General features: G+C 32.7%; 1 protein-coding gene across 1 annotated transcript in view; it reads left to right on the top strand.

Moving 5' to 3' along the window:
- Nucleotides 1-13,435, top strand: part of LOC137396657 (uncharacterized) — a 60,779-nt gene extending 47,344 nt beyond the window's left edge. The window contains exons 2-6 of the mRNA XM_068082975.1: nucleotides 8,239-8,278; nucleotides 9,269-9,404; nucleotides 10,558-10,673; nucleotides 11,049-11,178; nucleotides 12,895-13,435. Of these exons, the coding sequence (XP_067939076.1) occupies nucleotides 8,239-8,278; nucleotides 9,269-9,404; nucleotides 10,558-10,673; nucleotides 11,049-11,178; nucleotides 12,895-13,219 (747 nt within the window). The 3' untranslated portion in view covers nucleotides 13,220-13,435. The remainder of the gene's footprint in view (nucleotides 1-8,238; nucleotides 8,279-9,268; nucleotides 9,405-10,557; nucleotides 10,674-11,048; nucleotides 11,179-12,894) is intronic.
- The last annotated feature ends 7,934 nt before the right edge of the window (nucleotides 13,436-21,369 follow it).

Raw genomic sequence — 21,369 nt, 5'->3', positions numbered from 1 at the left:
TAAATCTAAATTCAGGGTGACAAAACTGTACTCAAAATTGATTTAATTTGCATTTAATAATGATTTACCTATGCCAACACATACTGTGGCTATTAAATCATATTATGATTGATAGCTGAGCTTTTGTACAGCTTTGCTAGTGCCTTTTCAATCATATAATAATTGATGGTTGAGCTTTTGTACAGGTATGCTAGTGCTTGTTCAATCATGTAATGATTGAAAGTTGAGCTTTTGTACAGGTATGCTAGTGCCTGATCAATCATATAATGATTGAAAGTTGAACTTTTGTACAGTTTTGCTAGTGCCTGATCAATCATATAATGATTGAAAGTTGAGCTTTTGTACAGTTTTGCTAGTGCCTGATCAATCATATAATGATTGAAAGTTGAGCTTTTGTACAGTTTTGCTAGTGCCTGATCAATCATATAATGATTGAAAGTTGAGCTTTTGTACAGCTTTGCTAGTGCTTTTTCAATCCTATTATGATTGATTGTTGAGCTGTGGTACAGGTATAATAGGGCTTCTTCAATCATATTATGATTGATAGTCGAGTTGTTGTACAAGGATGCTTTTAGTGGAAATTACCAAAACTAAATCATTCTGTGATTCAGTGCTGTGCTGCTATGGATGCTCCCTGTTCACTCATGGTACTGTCATTTTTAAATCACAATAAAATTGTAATTTTATACCAGGAGAAGACAATTACACACTTGAGTGAACTGATTACTATGAACTTATTATTTTTATTTTCATGAAATACTGAGGTTAAATATATGTATAAGCAAAATATATTATGATAACTTTAAAGCTATAATATGAATAAAAAGGTTAAAAATGAACTGTTTTGCAATGAAGTATTTACATGTAAATGTTTACAAATAATTATAAAAGATAAAATACTTTAATTGAGTACTAGCGACACCAGCCGAGATACCATCAGTTGGAGTTCTAGAGAAGCTGTTACTTGACTATCCCAATCATTTGAAGAAGTCTCATCTGCAATGCAGAGGTTGTTGTCATCAATGATGAGAGCAGCCGTAGCAGACGTTCCACCAGAACCCCAACTGATGAATGGGCTTGGATGTGGTACCTCTGGTTAACCACAAACAAACACTTAACATAGGCCAGACATGCATCTACCTCAGTTGCCATCAGGAACACTGCTCCCGTTGGCAAAACCAGGTAGATGCATTCCTGTTCATTTGTCAATACAATGGCTCCTCTGCTGGTTTCATTCAAGGTACTTTGCGAAAGTCTCTCCATAAACAGGCTGGTGGCTGTCGACTTGCCCCTCAAAACACATTGCTTTTCATCATCAAGCTTGTCACCTATAAAACCACAAAAGTGAATTGGTAATCATTGGTACAAAGGTAAAAATCATAAAGGTAATAACACAGTTCTTAACTAATAGCTCATGTAGGATTAATGATTAGGAGTTACCTTACTCTGTGTTAAGGATTGAGTGATAATTATAATACAATTCATAACTAAGAGCTCTGGCTACAACTAGTAATATAGTTATGTGGGTAGGTAGGGTAAATGATTAGGAGTTATCTAGCTCTGCGTTAATGATTAGGAGCTATATAACTCTGTGTTAAGGTCTGGGTGATGATAATAATACAAGTCATAACTAATAGCTCTGGCTACAGCTAGTAATATAGTTATGTAGGTAGGTAGGGTAGATGTTTAGGAGTTATCTAACTTTGCGTTAATGATTCGGAGTTATCTAACTCAATGGGGAATATTGATTTACTCAACATACTCTTACAATTTGAATTAATGTTTTTCAACTTACTCGTTTTAACTCCTTCTGTTGCCTAAGAAGGAGAGTTTGAGTTCTTGAGATCATGTTAGGCTAAAGGTTGGCCAGCTGGTGTTCCATCAGTTCTATAAAAATATCTCCATCGACGCCTTGGTCTAAAATTGATAGAAAAATTTAAATGATATATTCTGGTTGAATATGTGAGCAATTTCTTCATAGTTGTTCTGTTGTTTCTGTGAGGTTAAATATTCTATATGTTTTAAACAACAGACAATATACATTAAATTATAAAAGATTTGAGATTGTGAATATAGTCTTAAAAATTCCAATACAGCCACCATTACTCTTGCTCCAAGGGGTGCGCATGTGTTTTATGATTTTTTGTGATATCCAATGATGTAGTTCTCAAGAATTTTACATTGCTTAGTGACAGAAACATTAGTATGACATTTATGATAAATTTTTGGCTAAATAGTGCCATGTTGTATGTTATACAAACTCACCATGGCAGGCTTTCACAATTGATTATCCAAATGACTGCAGAAAGTGTGATGGCACAGATGGCACAAGCTCTTCATGGTTACTTGCTTCAATATTGTCTATGTCGTCACTACGATATATTTTGTAATTATCTGAATAGTTGTCTATTGTGTTGTGTATCCTACTAGGTGATCGCTTTAACAGTATCAAGTGCAAAATGACCATTTCCAGCTTTAATTCTACAAGGATGATTTGAAAATGCCTCCCTTGTTTTCATTGGTCAATGCGATGAATAGGCTGCCCAGCGCCTGAGCCGCTTAACATCATCATAGATATTGGGCATTTATAGCTTTAAAGCAAAACATGGCCAATGTGTTGTACATGTATTGAGCAAAAATACTGTGAATAATAGTTAACCGTGGAATGCAATGATTTTAGTTTGTATTTTTAAGCTAGGAATACAGAGCATTTTAAAAACCCCAAGATGTCAACATATGTAAAAAAAGACATAATGAATATGAGTTAGTCTGGATAGGCTCTCTTGGAGAGGGAAAGAGCCGTGCCTCTACCCCACCACGCAATATGTGTAGTGTAGCTACTTGAGTTGACTTAAAAACGAATAGCTTGTCTTATACTGAATATTGTATTATGGATACATTAATCATTTCAGTTGGGTTGAGTATCAGATAGATGTTGCAACAGTGGCGAAGATGTGCGGTGTCAGGAATGCATTACTATCAGGGTTTTTCCTTATTACCACGTAAATCAAATTTTGTGTATATACTGTATAGCACCAATAAACAGCGAAATCGACATCTACATGTATATGATACTGTGTATAAATGTCAGCTCATGGCAAACCATGGCCACCCCCTTGGCTCACATATAACCACCTTAACTCCATGTTTTAAGCAACACTTACAAAAGTCAATTAAACATACAGGTTACAGATCTTCTGAGCACTACAAATGACGATGCAACCTTATAGGAGAAATCAATCTTCACTCAGTAAAATAAAATACACTAAAGGTTTTTATGTATCAGATTAAGTGAAAACAATTGCCAGATCATTGCTCCCAACCAAATGTTTTGCTGGTAATAAGTGTATTTTATCGATATCAGGCAAGGCAAAACATCCTAAATAAGTGTAATGTAGTAATTTAATCTAGTATTTCATCCTTTTAGCTCTAGTAGAAAGCTTACATATGGCTCAACTAATACTATACTATTCACTTATATTCGACTCCACAAACTACATTTTGTTTGTTGAATTAGGAAAGTGGAATTAGGAGATTTGAGTCAGACAATGGCCATCGAATGGGTTGTTTGAAGCCATCATTCAAATAGTAAGGTGATGAAAATTTGTCAATAGTACAGCATCAAGCTTAGATTGCAGCAGTTTGGATACATTAGCTACATGCTACAATTAGAGGATTTCAGAGTCATGTTTATCCTTGAATTTTAACAAGATGGTAAGTTTTCTTAGCTATTGTATCTCTGGTGAAATACAGTCATACTAGTGACAAACATCAATTGGCCATTAATTATATCCATGAAACATTGGTTAAGCAATTGTGACTGCATTGCACAATAACTTTGTATGATTAGCTGAAACTTTATTTTTGTTTTCATTGATAATGGGAGAATGGCTTCAGTTGCCTCAAAACCTGACATACAATAAGCTCTACCAAAAACCACTTTTTTCAAAAGACCACCATAATTGAAGTGCCAATCCATATAGAAATTTACATTTAAATCATACTCATTTCAAGGCATCATGAGTTTCGCTGTCGGTCAAGGGGTGGTTTCAACTACCTGTTTCTACTGCAAAAGCACATTACAGAATACTAGTATTAAGGCTGCTTGGTATCATAGTGTACAGTGCTCAGCAAAACATCCTGATAGCTAAATAAACAAAGTGACCAACAATAATAACTAAATGCTTGTCTATAAAAATGTTCTTCTCAGCTGTGGTTGTAATATTACCAGGTCGCTCTAGTTGTTGCGCTGGCCCATACTGAAAGCAAGCACTCCCAATAACTCACAGCGTTATTGTTTCATATACAACATAAATCCCATCATTGAATTAAGTTATGTAACTCATAGCATCTGTTAATAATAAGACAAGGTATAACCACGCTATAAATAAGCAATCATATATTATTAGATAATTGTAGTAGAAGATTGTGGAAGATAGCATTTTATGCACAATCCAACAGAGGTTTTAGGCATTGGCTAGTAGATAGTATTGGGCTCGCTGAATTAGGAAGGCTGTAGCATAACAGCCAATGAGTTTACCATCTAGCATGTATATAAAAATATATCAACTGCAACTAACCTGAGACAGGCTGAGCTTAGGCTACAATAAAACTAAATAATAAATAAAACAATAAAACCAATAATATTAGACAGAGGGTTTTCACCATTGATATCAATTATATCTAAAACTGTCTACAAAAGCAATGTTTGACTGATTGCCCCGTTTTCAACATTCATTTATTGTAGCTCATTCCAATTTTCTGCAAGTGTGAAAATGTGTGATACTATAATTTTACTTGGTTTTACATGTACAACTATTTAGTCAAGAGATTCACAACACAATTCTATGTTTATCAAGAAGAATATATACAAAGCTCTAATTATTAATATGTACACAACTTAGTCATGCTTGTGAAATTTCAATTGCTTCAAAATGAATTTTTTTCAATATCAAAGAAGTCTAATAATAATAATTATACTGTTGACATTCCAGAGTAGACCAATAATATGCCATAAGGCAATTTTTCAATTATTCCAGATTTGAAAATCAACAACCTTCTGATCATAGCTATTTCCTTACTACAACAGTCAAAGGTTTAATAGAAAATTTAAAACAACTATTGCAAGTTGATCATTTCAGTCCTTGGCCAGCTATTTCATTGGATTCATTAGATAGAGAGCATGCCTAAAGAGCTTTCATTGCTTCTGCATAAGCTCGTTAATAAACAGCTTTGTAAATGACAGCTCAATTTTGTGTTGCTGGTAGAACGTGAGATATGACTTGCTGCAGTCTGTGCAGCTAAGTCGATGATATGGTGGTCTGGATTTATTAATGAGATCTCAGTCTTGGCCCTTATATTACTAGACTTTTGACATCCAAGCTAAACATATTATGATGAGATAAGTTGCTAGAGGAAATTTCGTATTTTACCATTTTACATTTGGTAGGCAAAAGGTTAATGCAATTACCGAATTCTCAATAATTTACTCTGTTGTGTAGTCTTATTCCAGCATTTCATTACCCCAGCGATCAAACCAAAGCAGTCTTGGGCCAAAAAAGGGGTTTGGCTACACACCATTTCTGCAAAGTTGTGCAAAGAAACCTTAGTTCAGTGAACTCAACAATGCCATGTTGAAAACCTTTCTTGAGAGAATATCTAGCTAGGTTTGAACAAACTGACGAATGAATATATTTATAATTCTCCAAATGTATAAATTGTTCATATGAATCAATTAAGGGGGCAGTGCCCAGATCTCAGCAAGGAAGGATGTCCAGTACTTTTAATTTATTGACTGTTAGTTTCCACTACCAAGTTCAAATCCAACGCTTTTGTCTAGTTCCAATTAGGGAACAGATAATTTCATGAACTAACCCCAGCTTGATGCGGTTCAAAATACAATGCATTACATTTCTTAGCTCAGTTCACTAAACTGCCATGCGGTTTATAATTGTAAACTTTTTGAACTTTTATTATACTTGGAATATACAGAGAAAAACAATTGTTATGGTAGCTCACACGGCAACTTTATAGCGTTGGACTCCAGCAAATTGAATGCTTGTAAGCATTTCATACAGAGACAATTGAACATGGTTGTATTTTTATGTGTAACATATGTATTTAATATGTGTAACCAGATTAAAGTGGGAACAACTCTTGGTCTAAACTGCTGTGGATTGTGGAATCAATATTCAATGGCAACTGTCTGAAATTTGATTTATTTCAACAATGATTTAAAACAGATTCATGAGAAAGTATGTGATTGAATTTTGATAGTCCTGGCTGTCAACAATTAATTAGCGATCATTATTAAATCAATCTTCAGTGTCATATGATTGATTTTTTCATTTTGCTTCACTGATTTAAGAATGATCAGTTGTGATTGAAGTTTGAGTTGTCAGCTGAATGTGGGATAGACTCACTATTTACTCCAGTTCTTGATTAATTTGCCATTAATTATCATTATCAAATCACTCTTCAATCAGTATGGGTATGTGTTATGGGTAACAGTGATTTTTAGATCATTATCAACATAATATTAAATCTTAAGCCTGGCTAAATCAAATTACAATCATTTTTTTCTCTCTGTGTATAAGTATATTAAATACAGCATGATGTTTGTTAAAAATTAGAAAAGTAATCTAATAAAATATTTAATAGAATCATAAATTAAAACATTGTGTAAAAACAGTGTACAAACAGTAAACATCTTTTGTTCAATAATAATCAACATACCGGTTACTTAAAAATAAGTTTCACCAAATCTTTGTAGATTTTATCTACATTGTAAATGTGTCGATATTTTTTATAATTTGGAAGTGTTTTTGTTGTTTGACGTAATCAGACTGCTAGGATATTTCAAGATTAAAATTACCAAAATTAAAATGGTCAGAATAATCGAAAGTGTAATGATGGTGTCTATAGCTGCAGAGAGACCAACAAAATAGAGACGAGTAATGCTGCAACTTGAACGCAGTAACCGATATCAGCTATCGCAACGAAACCAGCTAGTGACATCATATTGCAAGTATTTTGCTGTTGTGTGTTTTAACTGCAATCGGGTTTTGTTTTTTAATCCTGAAACACCCAGGCAGACAGATCAGCTCAGATAACAAAACAATTGGAAAAAATAAAAAACTGATAATTTTTTTATAAAGTGTATTACAATTTTGCATTAGTTTATTTTTAAGTATGCCAGAGTTGATATCATATATCATTGTGTATAATCATACATAAGGTCGATTTAAATGCATCTATTCATGAATTTTTTTCTCATAAAACCACCAATGGTCCTTCCGTGATTCTAACCATCGACCTACTAATTATATACAAGCGACCTAACCAATGAACTACAGCTGCTCCTTGTTTAGCAGCTTTTCGTTAAGAGTAAATTTCTTCAATATGACATATCTGCAGCAAAGTTTGCAATAGGGCTGCTACTTGATTTCACAAGTCTTTACGTGGCAATAAGCGTTTTCAACTAGTTTGAAAGTAAATTTAACTAAAATGTGATCATCAAAACTGTTTCAATGAAAAACTCGAAATTTGGTCAACTGAATAAAAGTTTTAAAATACAAACTGTTCAGAATTGAAACTGTACTGACAAAACTCAGCTAAATGCTAGTTCACAGCCGTCTTTATTATCAAAGCAGATTTTTGCATTCACTTTTGTAATAGTTTAAGATCAGCTGCTCAAATAAATTTTTCAGTTTATTTATAAAGACAGGTAAATGCTGCAACATGGACCAAGCCTTGCCATAACCTTTAACATTAAAGGTGTACTTAACCCTAACAAGTACCAATCTATTACTTTGCTTTGCTTCACAATTATGATCAGAAAGGCATTCTTACAATACCTCTTCATGGTCTATTTGTACAGTTTTATGTACCATTTCCTTATAACCAGATCAATTATGAAGTATAACTACTGGTTATAGGCAATAGCCCAAGAAGACGCTCAACTATGGCTTCAAAGATGATATCATCATGTTTCTTCATAAGCTTTATACATTCTGCTTGAATGTTTACCAGTTTTCTTTAATAGGAAACATGAACATAATTAATGGCTATTTTCCGTATCAGGTAGACTGAGGTTTTCAACAGCATATTAAAAGCTTATGCAAATGAGTTCAAATAAGTAATAGTGACTAGTTTAGGTTTCAGGCTATATGATTGAATAAAGGTATATAAGGGTTCGCGAGTTGAGGCTGTTCAGCATCTGAAGAAACCGCAGCAAATATGAAGCTTCTCATTGTAGTGGTTGCAGTGTTTGCCATTGGTGAGTATAGTTTAACGAACATACTATAATTACCACTTTGTAGATGCAGATCTTTGTATAATTGAATGGGAACTGTATTTTAATTACCATTAAATAGTTTTTCATTCTAATTTTTTTCAAATTCAAGTCAAATTCGATTAGTTATTAATAATTTTAATCAAAGACATTTTAACATTTTTCTTAGGAATTAACTGATGATGTTGTATTATTGCTGTTGGGCAATTAAAAATACTTAAAATAATAATCAGATTATTGCTTGATAAATATATTTATGTTTCTACCAATAATCAAATCAGTTTAGTTCAATAATTAAAGAGCTGCAGAATTAACTTTAACTTATTATTTTTATTGTCAGCAGAATTTCTACAGCTATTGGCTAAAATGTATTACATATAATTGTATATCTGTGTAGATATAATTATATTTATATATATTTATTTATACATATTTATATATATTATATGTCATTTTCAGCCTAATTTTAATGGTATCTGCTAAATTTAATTACAAAAAAAAAATATATATATATATATATATACAATTATATATACATGTATATATGTGCTAGTTGAATGCCTGACATTGCACTGGTAATAAAACAGTTTTTGTACAGCATATTTGTTAATATTGACAATATATAACATTTGCTGTTGTAACCTTTTAATGAAGGTTTTTGTTTTCGTGAACTAGTGATTTTTGGTGCGCTGCGTTCATTTCTGTGTGATTCTTATTTTGCCCACTTTAGTGCTTAATACAGATTTACATGTGTATTCTTGCAATGGTCTTGTTGACTGCATTGCATGTACACATCACCATATTTGAAGATTTTCAAATTGTTAGCCGCAATTGAAATTATAAAATTAGGACTTCTGCTAAAATTTTGAAAGAAATATTTTTTTCAATAAATGTTACGCTCTAATAGTTCACCACTTGACAGTGATTTGTTATATCATTGTTATATTATGTTAGTACCACAAGTTTTTATTTCAGAGTTAATAAATGCGCAGGAGTCAGTAAGCTGCAATCTTCGAACAGGTGTTGGCTGTGATGTTAATGGACCATACTTTTATTTCACACCTCAAACTAGCTCTCCTGGTACCAGCTCGGAGTGTCGTCTTAACTACCAGTAGGTTATTTGTATGCATATCTCAGTAAAATTTGATTTCGAGAATAGGTAAGCAGAAGTAACTTACATACACAACATTAAACCTTTATTATTAATTGTTTTTACCAACAAAATTTAAAGAACATTCCAAATTTTTATGGTACAGTAAAAAGTCCATTTTATTATTAGAAAATTTATTTTAAAAGTAAGTTTAGAGTTTTTCAGCTTTCAATTTGCCAGTTCGTGTTTTCTAATGCTATTTTTCAAACATATTTCAACAAAACTATTTGTCAAAAATTATGTGAAACCATTTCTGAAAAATGGCTCAAAGCTGAACACAGTAAGCATTACGTATATATTTAAGCATATTTATTAAATATAACTAATTTATATTGAGAAACTGAAAAAGCATTTAAGTAATTCCTGATTATTAATAAAGGTCATGATTGCTTGAAGATGATCGAAGAGATCTGTAAATAAAAACATTTTGATTTCCAAGAAAGCGTTTGTTAACTTTTAATATTGTCAGTTGAAAATTCGAATTCAACTTTAAATTTAACTTGAAATGTTAAAGAATCAACTCAAACCATCGGTTAAAAAGATATTCGGCATTAAGATGTAAAGCTAAGTTTGATACAATATTATTTTATAATTACACTAGAACTATGCCTAGTCATGCTTATGATTTCTTTTATTTCAATCAGATGGCCTGCAGATGGGTGTTTAAAATACTGATTCTCAGACATCAGACATTGTTTTATAACCAAATATTATTGCTGACTTAGAGGAAGGCATAAACAAATGTGTGTAGTTTAGATTTAAGTGTCTAAAAACTGTAAAGTACATAGACACACAGACACATAGACATAGACATAGACATAGACATAGACATAGACATAGACATAGACATAGACATAGACATAGACATAGACACACAGACACAGACTTACAGACACAACGACAAACCATGGTTTATTAATATAGATTATTTACAAATAAAATAAAATTCATTTTAACAAATATTTGGACAATCTCACGTTTTTGATATGAAATGATTACTCTAGCCAGTAAGTATTTTAGTCTAAAAAGTAATGTATTATTGACGAATAACTATAAAAACTTAAGTTTTATTGACATAGTACACAGATTGTAATGTGGTCGGTCTCTGTTCCAGGCTGAGGGTGGAGCTACCAGGAAGACCTAATGGCTTTTTCTGTTACTTCGAGACCAACAACCCTCAATCTAATAGATACATTTACACCATTTCTCATGACTCCGGCAACTATGCAGGTACTGTTTGTAAAGTGTAAAAAATATATTAGGAAGTAGAAACTTCTCAATTTGTTTTGAAAATGAAAACGTTATCAGCAAATTTGTTTAATTTGTCATTATATTGCTTGAGACTTATTTTTTTTAAATGTAGATCTTAAATATTATTATCATCACACTTTTTATCAGTCAATCCATCATTTTAGCATAAGTGATAGGTAAACAAATATCATAACTTTGTTGCATTGTTAATCAATCAATAATCAATACTAACAATGGTTGTTAGTTATTGATAACAGTCATTCAATCAATAATAAACTAAATTTATCAAGAATTGCAAAGGAAAGAAAACACAATTAATATACAGATTGATCTAATTCCTAATATGCATTTTAGCATCACGTACGGCTTATGTGGAGCAATACGGATCTGATACGACTATCGCCCCTGAGCTGGCTTCTTCCGACAATCCTTATGCGTTCAACTTTTGGCAATACAGTGATGCTCACCAGCGATTTGGCAGCAGGTAATTCCTACTTTTTACTTGCAATAAACGATTCTTACACGCTCTTTAAACCAATAATTGCAGACCTCAATGTCTGAGCTATGAGTTTTATTGTTTTCCTTTTTAAATCAAATTTCACTTTTTTGCAAGATTGCTTTACTAAGTTCGTTTCTGATATTATTGCTAAAAGGAAACAAAATTACAATTATAAAACATTTGCACGGCTAGTTTTTAAATTATTTGGCATAATATTTCATTCGAACTTAAAAATAAGGTATGTGCTAAGTAAAATATTTTTCACCCTTCTAAACATATATTAAATTTGGGTTCATGCAGTCTCTGGCAGGTATAACAGCTATACAGATAACGCTGACATAGGAAAAATACAAAAGTATCAACTGCTGCACACCTCTGTTTGCTTTATTGGTTATAAAAATGACCAAATTATTTTTGCTTTATCTGTTATTAAAACCAAATTCTTGAGTTGAAGCATTTGCGACAGATTTTACCTCTTAGCCAATAATATGGCAAAGCGGTATTAATAATTTAATTGATATTTGCATTTAAAAAAATGCAACAAGATCTGCATTTTAAAGACCGCTTTTTTTAAAACTAATATGTCAGTTCAATATTTTTTGAATTACATACAAGTTATAACTTCGTTAAATAAAGTAGATTAATAATTGCAAACTCATTTAAATCAAGTTTAAAAATATTTTTTTTTATAAGATTAGCAGTTTTTGTTTGCATCATCTGCTGCAAACTCTGTAAGGTTATTAGATTAGCCTTCAAACATGCTCTTTCATGTCAGCCATGTTTTTTTTATCATTGACACTCAACACGATGTATTTGATTATAACATTGTGAGTTTTGATTGGGAGTGTTTTTTATAATTTGAATAGTTTTATGCGATGTTAATTTTCAAAGGCTACTAGACTAATTATTTAATGCATTTCAATCACTAACTGATTTTAAGGAATGAGTTTAAAGGCTTATTAGCCAGTTACTATTTCTATAAACGTGTTTTTCCTGTTACTAAATTTTGTCTTGAGTATTTTCAATGTTAAATGGGAAGAATAAAAAACAGTGATAATTGAAAATATTTTTTATTTTCCCGTATCATTATAGATATATAAATAAAAGTAGATCTTTGTATTTAAACTCTTGTACATTTCAGTGAGGAAAACCAGCCAAACCAGCCAATATCGATCATATTCAATTTTTTAATATGATCAATATTCATCAGAATGCCAGAGATGTAAAGATGCCAATAATATCACTTTGTTACCTATGTCAGTAGGAAACAAATTTTCACCAAAGTGTATAAGCAAAAGTTGACAGATTTAAAGTGAATTCATGGAAACATTTTTTGCAACAAGACTGAAAAAGTGCTAAATTCTCTCTAAAATAAAAATGAGCCAGAGGTTTTCTCCTAAATTGTTGTCAAACTAAAAAACTTGCTTTGATGTAATATTGATCTTTTGAAATACTTTTATTTTTATTTGAGCATGTTTGTAGTCGAGGATATAACGCACTCAGAAATCTATTATCACCTCCTTACGTCTAAATGCAGTAGACATACATGTACACACAATAGACTTACATGTACATGCAGGATGTTTTTATGCCAAATAATGTTATAAAAAGTTTATGAAAAGCTAATTTGTTTTAAAGCTTTGTGGTAAACAAAAATGCTGGTCTCAAAGTGTATAGACTACACACAGTGTATTATTTCAGCTGGACTTATTACAACTTTCGCAAAGACCATCTGACTTTCTACAACCCCCCTCCTGCACACTACTTTGAAGTTGGCCACCCCTACTTTTTTGAACCAAATGAGCGGACAACTTACATTGGATTGAACAGGAGGTATGAGAACGGAGTGAATCGTGGAAAAGGTCTTTGTCAGGTTTACTGCCAAGTTACTACCACCTTTCCTAGTTTCCAAACATCCGGTGTAGGTGCTCTTCTTCAAGATGGAAGTCCTGGTCCTTCGAGCTCGAATTCTCGAGGAAGACCTGGAGCTAATGCCAGAATTGCACCTCCTCCCGCGCAACAATAACACTTTGTTCTCCTTCATGGTTTCAATTAAATCGCTACATCTGGCTATAACTCTATATCTCATATTAGATAGTAGTTTTAAATTTTACTGATTAAGGTTATTTCTTCAAAGTTTTGCCTCTGTACGTGTTTCAGATGTGGTTTTAAATTTTTTAAAGCCTACTGTTTATATCATATAAGAATAACATCTAGTTAAATAAAATGTACCATGCAAGTATTATGCAAGAATCTCATTGTTGCGCATTTTATGTTGACAGCATTAATAATGTTGTACTAGAAACTTGTCTCCATTTGTCAAAATTCCCTTGCTACAGGAATCAAACAAGCTGATTAAACTATTGCTTGTTCAACAATGCTTTCAAAACATGCACAGTGTGTACAAGCAGTAAGCTAAGCAAACATCATACTTGGTCTTCAAGGAATTGCCCACACTGTTGTACTAACAACTACTAGCTCTGCAATGATACAGGGCATATACTCTCATTTTACATACAGGAAGTTTAACTTGAGTACTCATAACAGTAGCTAGTTTGGTCTGTTCAGCAGATGATAGTATACTTGCCAGTACTGGGGGTCCTCCCATGTTTTGTGACTATTCTGACAACAACTTTGTGTGGTAGGACCCCTAGTACTTGAAAATATTGGTTCAAATATATCTACATCTACCTCTATATAAGTTTCAACAATCGTATGTGTGTCTGCTTGTTCTATTATAGCAAAAAAGAGTTATGAATACAAATTTGCTGCGCATTAGATTTAATCTCGGGACCTCCAGTTTTGGAGGGTTTATCAGATACACTAGGCAGTCCAACTGGCTGTACTATAAAATGAATTGTGCACATAGTTACTACACCAGTGAAGCTTCAATGGTTTACTGTTTAATGCTTAAGGTAGTGCAATGCATAAAGCCATACCCAACATGAGTAGGTGCCTATTTGCGAATTAAAATGCTTAAACTATTGCAAGGGTATTGCAATCAGTACGAAGATTTAGTAGTCACTGCAGCTGGTACAGGGTCATTTTTACCAGGAATAGACACAGTTCACAGAAATAAACACAGTATTCAAAAATAAACACAGTACACAGTATTAAACAAACACCTTCAAGTTAAGGCTAGAATGGTAAATGTTGCATACGTTGGTGAAAAGTAAATTATATGTGCAAAAAATGTATTACCCATTCAACGCCATTTAACATAATAATAACATAGGTAAGAGGAAAAACCCCTCAGCTAGAAATCCACTAACCACTTTTACTTCACCTCTCACTTGTTGCAGTAAGAGGCAACAATGGCTATAAAACCTTAATTGTTTGCATGTCTCAGACAATCCAAAATAGAAAAAGATTGTGTTGTATCACTAAAATTATACTTATGTTGATTGTGATGTCAACAAAACAATTATTTTAGCAATACTTAATACAAATATGTATGTTAACAAACGGTTTTGGGACAGTGTGAGAATGTTACGGAGTCATTTCATCAATTCTATATCAAAGAGCGCAACTTTGAACTAAACTATATATCAAATCTTTTAATGGGACAATCTCTTTTTTTATTGTGAATGTAATAGCAAATGGAAGCAAGAAGAAGCCTAAAAATCATGAAAATTCAGCCAAAACCTCAATTAGAAATGCTAAAAAATTGTTAAATACATACATGGCTTCCTAAATTTAAAATTCACATAATAAAAGCATAACAGACAAATTTAATGAAAGAATTGATTGAAAAATAACCAATCAAAGAAATGAAAAATTGAAATGTCAAGCAGCAAAAGAAAAGAGGGGAAACAAAAATATTTTCATAAAACATACCATACTTCTTATGTGAAACTGTAATTAATTAATTCACTAATTAATGATAGGAGGTTATGATTTGACTGTTATGATAGCACCTTTCAGGTCTTGTTAACCTGCGTCGCTATTCATGAACTTGAGAGTAGCACATTTAAGTTCATAAACTGTATCACCGGTAGCAACTACCGAATATAATTGAGAAGCAATCCTAAATTAAAAACTCATGGTATAAAATAATCATTTATTGTTTTCTGATCCAAATTTTGTACGTTTAACTGTTCACAACTATTAATAAATATTTATAGTAATAGGAATATGATGGTAAAATATTCCAGTCACTGAAACGGAAAACACTAGTGTGGTAGAGCCAGAAGTTCTATGAAAAGTCAACTGCTAGATAAAGCTATTCGAAATAGAGAATAGTTGCCACAAAAGTCTAAGCTAATGTTATTTTTTCACTAATCAGTAGCCTTTAGAGTACAGAGTACATGTTGGTTATAACAGCAATCAAAATACTCATCTTTACTATTACACATATGAGTGCTGAACAAGTTTGTCCATTGGTCCATTTATCCGTTTGACCGTTTGTCCCCTTGTCCGTTTGCCTGTTTGTCCGTTGGTCAGTTTGTCCGCTTGTCCGTTTGTTCAATTGTCCTTTTGTTTAATTGTTTATTTGTCCGTTTTTTTCATTTGTTCGTTTGTTCGTCATGCCGTTTGTTCAATTGTTCGTTTGTCAGTTTTTTTGTTTGCTCATTTGTCCATTTGTTCGTTTGACCGTTCGTCCACACATCCGTTCCTTCGTTTGTTCGTCTGTTCATCTTTTTATTCATCCGATCATCTGTTCGTCCGCTTGTCCGTTCGTTCGTCCGTTTGTCGGTTAATCCGTTACAACAGCTATTAATACCACAAATAATTTATTTAAAATATAATGATATTCTAGAACTTTCTGTTTGTACTCTTTGGCATGTTTAGATTGTTTCTATTGCACATGATGAAAAGACTAAAAGAAATAAAATAAAAATGAAGTTCAAACATCAGTCAATTTCAAAAATTAAATTAGATTTGAATGAAATAGTATCGAATTCAACCAATAAAGTTGGTTGAGTTTGATACAAATGAATTCTTTAGAAAATATAAGTTAATTTGCAAATGACTAAACCAAATTATTTTCAACCAATGTAACTAATTGTCAAACATTTCAGTTGCAAAATGGCTGTTAAAGATAATCTTTTCTTTGATGTTTTGTAATGAAAAAAAGTTTGTTGAGTGATTATGCAGTTTGCATAAAAATGGTAGAGTCTGTATATTAGATACAACCATGTGGTAGCAATTACTATTCTGATTGGTAGTTTAGTAAGGTAGAAGTAAATTATAGGACATGGTATAATACACTATCTCACTTGCTATGTTTCTATGGCGCAAATGATGTAGATTTGGAATTGTGTGCACAACGAGTTACTGTGTGATAATTGTTTTGATAGACAATCTTATGTTAATAATCTCATTAACACCACACTTTGTTAAACAAGTTGATAATTTATATGCCAGAGGTCCTAGCGGCACACTTTTGTTGCAATTAGCTATTGTTGCAAAACTATTTTCAAAACTGAATTTATTTTTAGCATGGTGAAATAACAGCTTGAACATATGATACGCATCTCTTGCAAGTAGTCACTGATCTGTACTGTAAGTGGTTGTAAGATAATTATATGTTCCAAGGTTGGCAGCAGCACACTCAACAAAAAGCTGCAACCTTAAAACTGGTGCTGGCTGCTCTCCAAATGGACCACATTTTTATTTTACACCTCAAGCAAGTTCTCATGGTTCTAGGTCGGACTGTCGCCATAACTACCAGTAAGTTGTTTTCAGGTTGAATAGCCACTTTCGCATAGGTGAAACTAACCTACCAAAGACATTTACGTAAAACTTAACACTTTGACTTTAACTTAGAAAATTTCAACATCATAAGACTAATTTGAGAAAAATCAACATCTTATACCTTAACAACAAGGATTACATGCACAGTAATTGGAATCATGTGATGGGAAATGGTGTAGAGGAATACATTTGATTGACGATTTCTGGTTTTGAAGTAGCAATAAAAGCCAACCGGACCTTCACTTAGTCCTATTTTTAACCTGCAAATTGGGCAATCAAGTTTATAAAAACATCGATTTGGTTAATAATCAATAATCGAATCCATTGTTACATCTGCATTTAGAAACTCTAGTAATTATTGCAAAAATAATTTGCTTGCTTATTGATCAAGAAACACTTGAAAATGCAAAATTTTCAAGTGTACAATTTAAGCCTTCTACATGTACTTGTTATAGCTTAATCTTGTCATTTAGAATTTGTGTACAAATAGTCAGTCACTAGTAACTCTATGCTTCTACAAAACTGCCTAAAAAAAGCGTGTGCTGTTGTTTCACTGAAGCGCTGTCCAAAGTTACCTTTAATAATCATAATTGAATAACTGGATTTTTGGTAACCAAAAGGACAAGTTCAAACAAACATTCCAAACTACCGCAATAGAAGTACAACCGTGGTGTCTCAACCAGCTCAAAACAGCCGCTATTTACACAACTGAATTTCATTAGTCATCTGGGTCATCTGAGAGAAGATTGTCTACACTCTCCATAACTACATGCTAGCACTAGGAGTTGTTTGCTCTTTCTCGTTATGTTTCCTTGCATGCACTATTGAAGCCATGTTAATATTGTTATCATTTTTGTTTAATCATTCTCAAGACTTACTTCCTTCCATGAAGTTCAAGCTAGCATTATAATGCTCGCGTGAACCATATTCCATATAACTTTTTGTTGAACATTAACTGTAATGCGTTTTCCTTAAAGAAGGTCCGAGGTGGCAGAATATTTGACTTAGGTTGTTGGCTCATGCAATAAGAGTGACATTTTCTTTATAGGCGTATTTTAGCATCAAAAACAACTTTTGTTGAGCAATATGGAACAGGAACTATTATCTCTCCTGAGTTGGCAGCATCCCATGATCATTATGCTTACAACTATTGGTCATACAGTGATACCCACAAGTCCAATGGCAGCAGGTAGTATAAACTATATCTCATTGCTAGTCAGTACTTAAGGCACAGTTGTTAGTTAGAAAGTTGTTTAAATAATCACTTTAATAATTGTCTGCATGTAAAATTTTTATACTGTTTTTTAATGTAAATCTCACAACGACAATATTCGCAAAACAATTAAATTCCAAAGGTTCATGTGGGTGTCTTGTTACAGCTTTTACGTTTGTTATTCAAAAGCCAAAGCAATTGCTGGATAGTTGAACTTATGTCAAACATAAAAAGTTTTATTAAAAAGTTACCAACAATCTTAGTTTTTCCTTTTTCAAACTCAAAATAATTCAGCATCGAGTATGTAATCTTTTAAGTTCTGACTAGGTTTTTGTTAGACAGTGAACCTTTTCTAATATCTGGTGAGTTTAATCATTTACAAATCTTTCCAAATTATCTTTACAAAAAACTTCCCTCCGAAACAAGTAATTAGCATCTTCTTTCTACGCCTTGTACAAACCAGTTACAACCAGTTACATCCAGTTACTAGCAATTGCTGTGTAATTCATTAATTATACTGCCTAAACTTTCCAAAACCTTAGTTAACAATGCACAGGATCTACATGTAGTAGCCAAATACCAGATACCAGTTTTTCAATTTGTATGGGCGTGTAAATGCCAAGCAAAAAACTTCGAAGTTGTTAGAGTGTGCAGTAATGAGAAAGGCGCTATAATGAATTGCTTGTCCAGCCTCAACTTATGCAATCTACCAGATTGGTATCAGCTGGTCTCTCCCATAAAAGTTACAAATCTGTTGCAGTTCCTCTGGTGATCAATATGTTAGCTTCATGCATGATATAGTCATTCTCTTCATGTTGTCTTTGTTATTGTTTCACATCTCGCTTCCTTGAAGCGGAGTTGATGATAACACTTCAGAGATTTATATTATGGTTGTACTTGTATATGCCTGTCTCCGAGCAGGTGGCTGAGAAATCTCCAAGTTCGGCAAATATTTTTTAATTCTCTCATTTATCTTGAAGGCTACTAGCCAATTATCAGACAGAAAGCCGTAAAGCAACCTGAGAAAAAATTAGGAACAAACATGCAAATAGTAGAAAGTTTTAAACCCAGATATGTTTGGAAATTTATTATAACATCATAACATTTGTTTTATTATTGCTCTATTCCAGGGCCAACAATTAAACAGCCTTACAAGGTGATGAAATTTTATAAATATTTAGAGAGCAAAGGGTGAATATTTGGCGAATGCATTTCCAGCCAAACAATCATTATAAACACCAACCTTTAGTTTCTACTTGTGCTTTGTTCTGTTTAACTAAATTGATTATTGAGCTAAAAGGATTATGCCACCGAAATGTGCAAGTAAATCAAAGTTTTTGCGTCCACAAACTGTTTTGTTGTAAGTTTCTTGCAACCCAAAGTTGTGTGTTGCAATAATTCTCTATAATTTATTAGTAATTTAATAATTTATTCTAAACCATCTCAAAAAACTTAATCTTACTACCAAACCATGAAATTTTTACTACAACAAGAGCCATGTCTAGTTGTTCTTTGTTCATTTGCCCATTTCCTTTTTAATCTCTGTGTGATATATAATTAGAACGGAAAATGCGTCACAGAAAATTTGAACACCCACATTCAGCTTCTAAGCCAAGCATACTACCACCCGGGTCACTCTACCACATTGCCATATTTTGGAATAATTATGCCAATAATTATCACATGCGATGATGTCTCATGGTGTTTCGAATTGCCACAATACAAAGCTTTGCTATAATAATGGTCGTATTTGTCGGTCCAAAATGATAGTTGTTTCCCATTGTTTTTCTCTTAACCTTGTGTGAAATATAAGTACCTGATGCAAATGAGACGGTATCTTTTTAACATATCTATATCTATATGTACAGTATACATTTTTCAAAGTATGTCTGTCGTTTGTCTGCATTCCAGCTATAGATCTTAAAATGTTGATTTTATTAATTGTGCTTAAGGATGGATGCGAACTAACGACTAATGCATCGACAAGTTTCGTAGGCAGATGCTTTACCACTGAGCTAGAACACCATAGCGATCAGATAGGTTTTCATAGAACGGATACGTCATGCGCGAGCTAATTATTTTAACCTTGCGTCTATGATTTACGATGCTTTTAGAAATATTTTGGAACCTAAGTATATGCAACGCGATGCTTATTCGTCTTTTTTTGTTAGGACTAATTTATTCAGCCTACGATATTGACAATAAGTTATCTTGAACTTGAAATTTGGCGATTTGTGTACTGATTACCGTACATACAGTGGAATGGCTCTTGAACGCTTCGGTTATCGACCAACTTGGTTATACTCGTACATCAAAGATTTTGAGATTAGTTCGCCTCAGACTTCAAACATAAATTTGAGAGCATGCGCATTGAAATTGGAACAGCTCTAGAAACAGTTTTCTTTACAAAAAGGGAGGAACCATTTGGAACGAAGAGATTTACCGAATAGATTTGCTAGAGAGATTACCGCTCCAGTCGAGTTACCCTAAATTATTTTGGAGGAAAATTATTATTCAAAGATGTGAAGTAAACGTGTCATTGTTGTTTATATTTTTTTCCTAAAATTTTTGATGTAATTGTTACCTCCAGTTTAATTGCTTCTAAAAACTTTTGAATTTTTAAAGTGTACGACATTTGGAGATTTCAATGATAATTTTTTTAATGTTGTTCGGAGCTGGGTAACAACAAGTTGTGGAGGTACACTTGTCTTAAAAAGCTAATAGTTATTTTCTATCATTTTAAAACTTTTGCTGCTGCCTGATTGGCTGGAGCCTCTGAGTGATTTGAATCAAGCAAAGGATTGTTGTGATACTTTTGAAGTGAGATACCATCTAGACTGCCAAAACAGACGTACCTCCAGTCGACTTCTCCATGCTAAAAAATTAGTTTTTGCATAACTAAGTTTCTATTATACATAAAATCTAGTTTAAGGTGCAAACTGTAGCAAACATACAAATCCTTGCCATGAGCTCTCTATGAAATTGTCAAATGTATTTACAAGACCCATAAAAAAATTTATATTTGTCATGTTATTTAAGAAAATTCCCGGATCCAGCAAATTGCAATTGACATTCAATAGGTTTTCATGGTGTGAATGGTTTTACAGTTGATCTTTGCCAACAAATTTGCGCCTTACCATTCAAACGATTTGGAGTTGAACTTTATCGGTGTTTTCAAAATTAGTGTGTACTCCTCAAAACAAAACTTGTTACAGTGGACTCGCTTTTGAGTGGAGTTCACTTTTTAATTTTCTCTGTGTATGTTT

This window comes from Watersipora subatra, chromosome 5 (genome assembly GCF_963576615.1).
Source record: "Watersipora subatra chromosome 5, tzWatSuba1.1, whole genome shotgun sequence".
NCBI classification, from domain to species: Eukaryota; Metazoa; Bryozoa; class Gymnolaemata; order Cheilostomatida; family Watersiporidae; genus Watersipora; species Watersipora subatra.
Note: the sequence above shows the minus strand (reverse complement) of the source record. Positions and strands in the feature narration are given on the sequence as shown.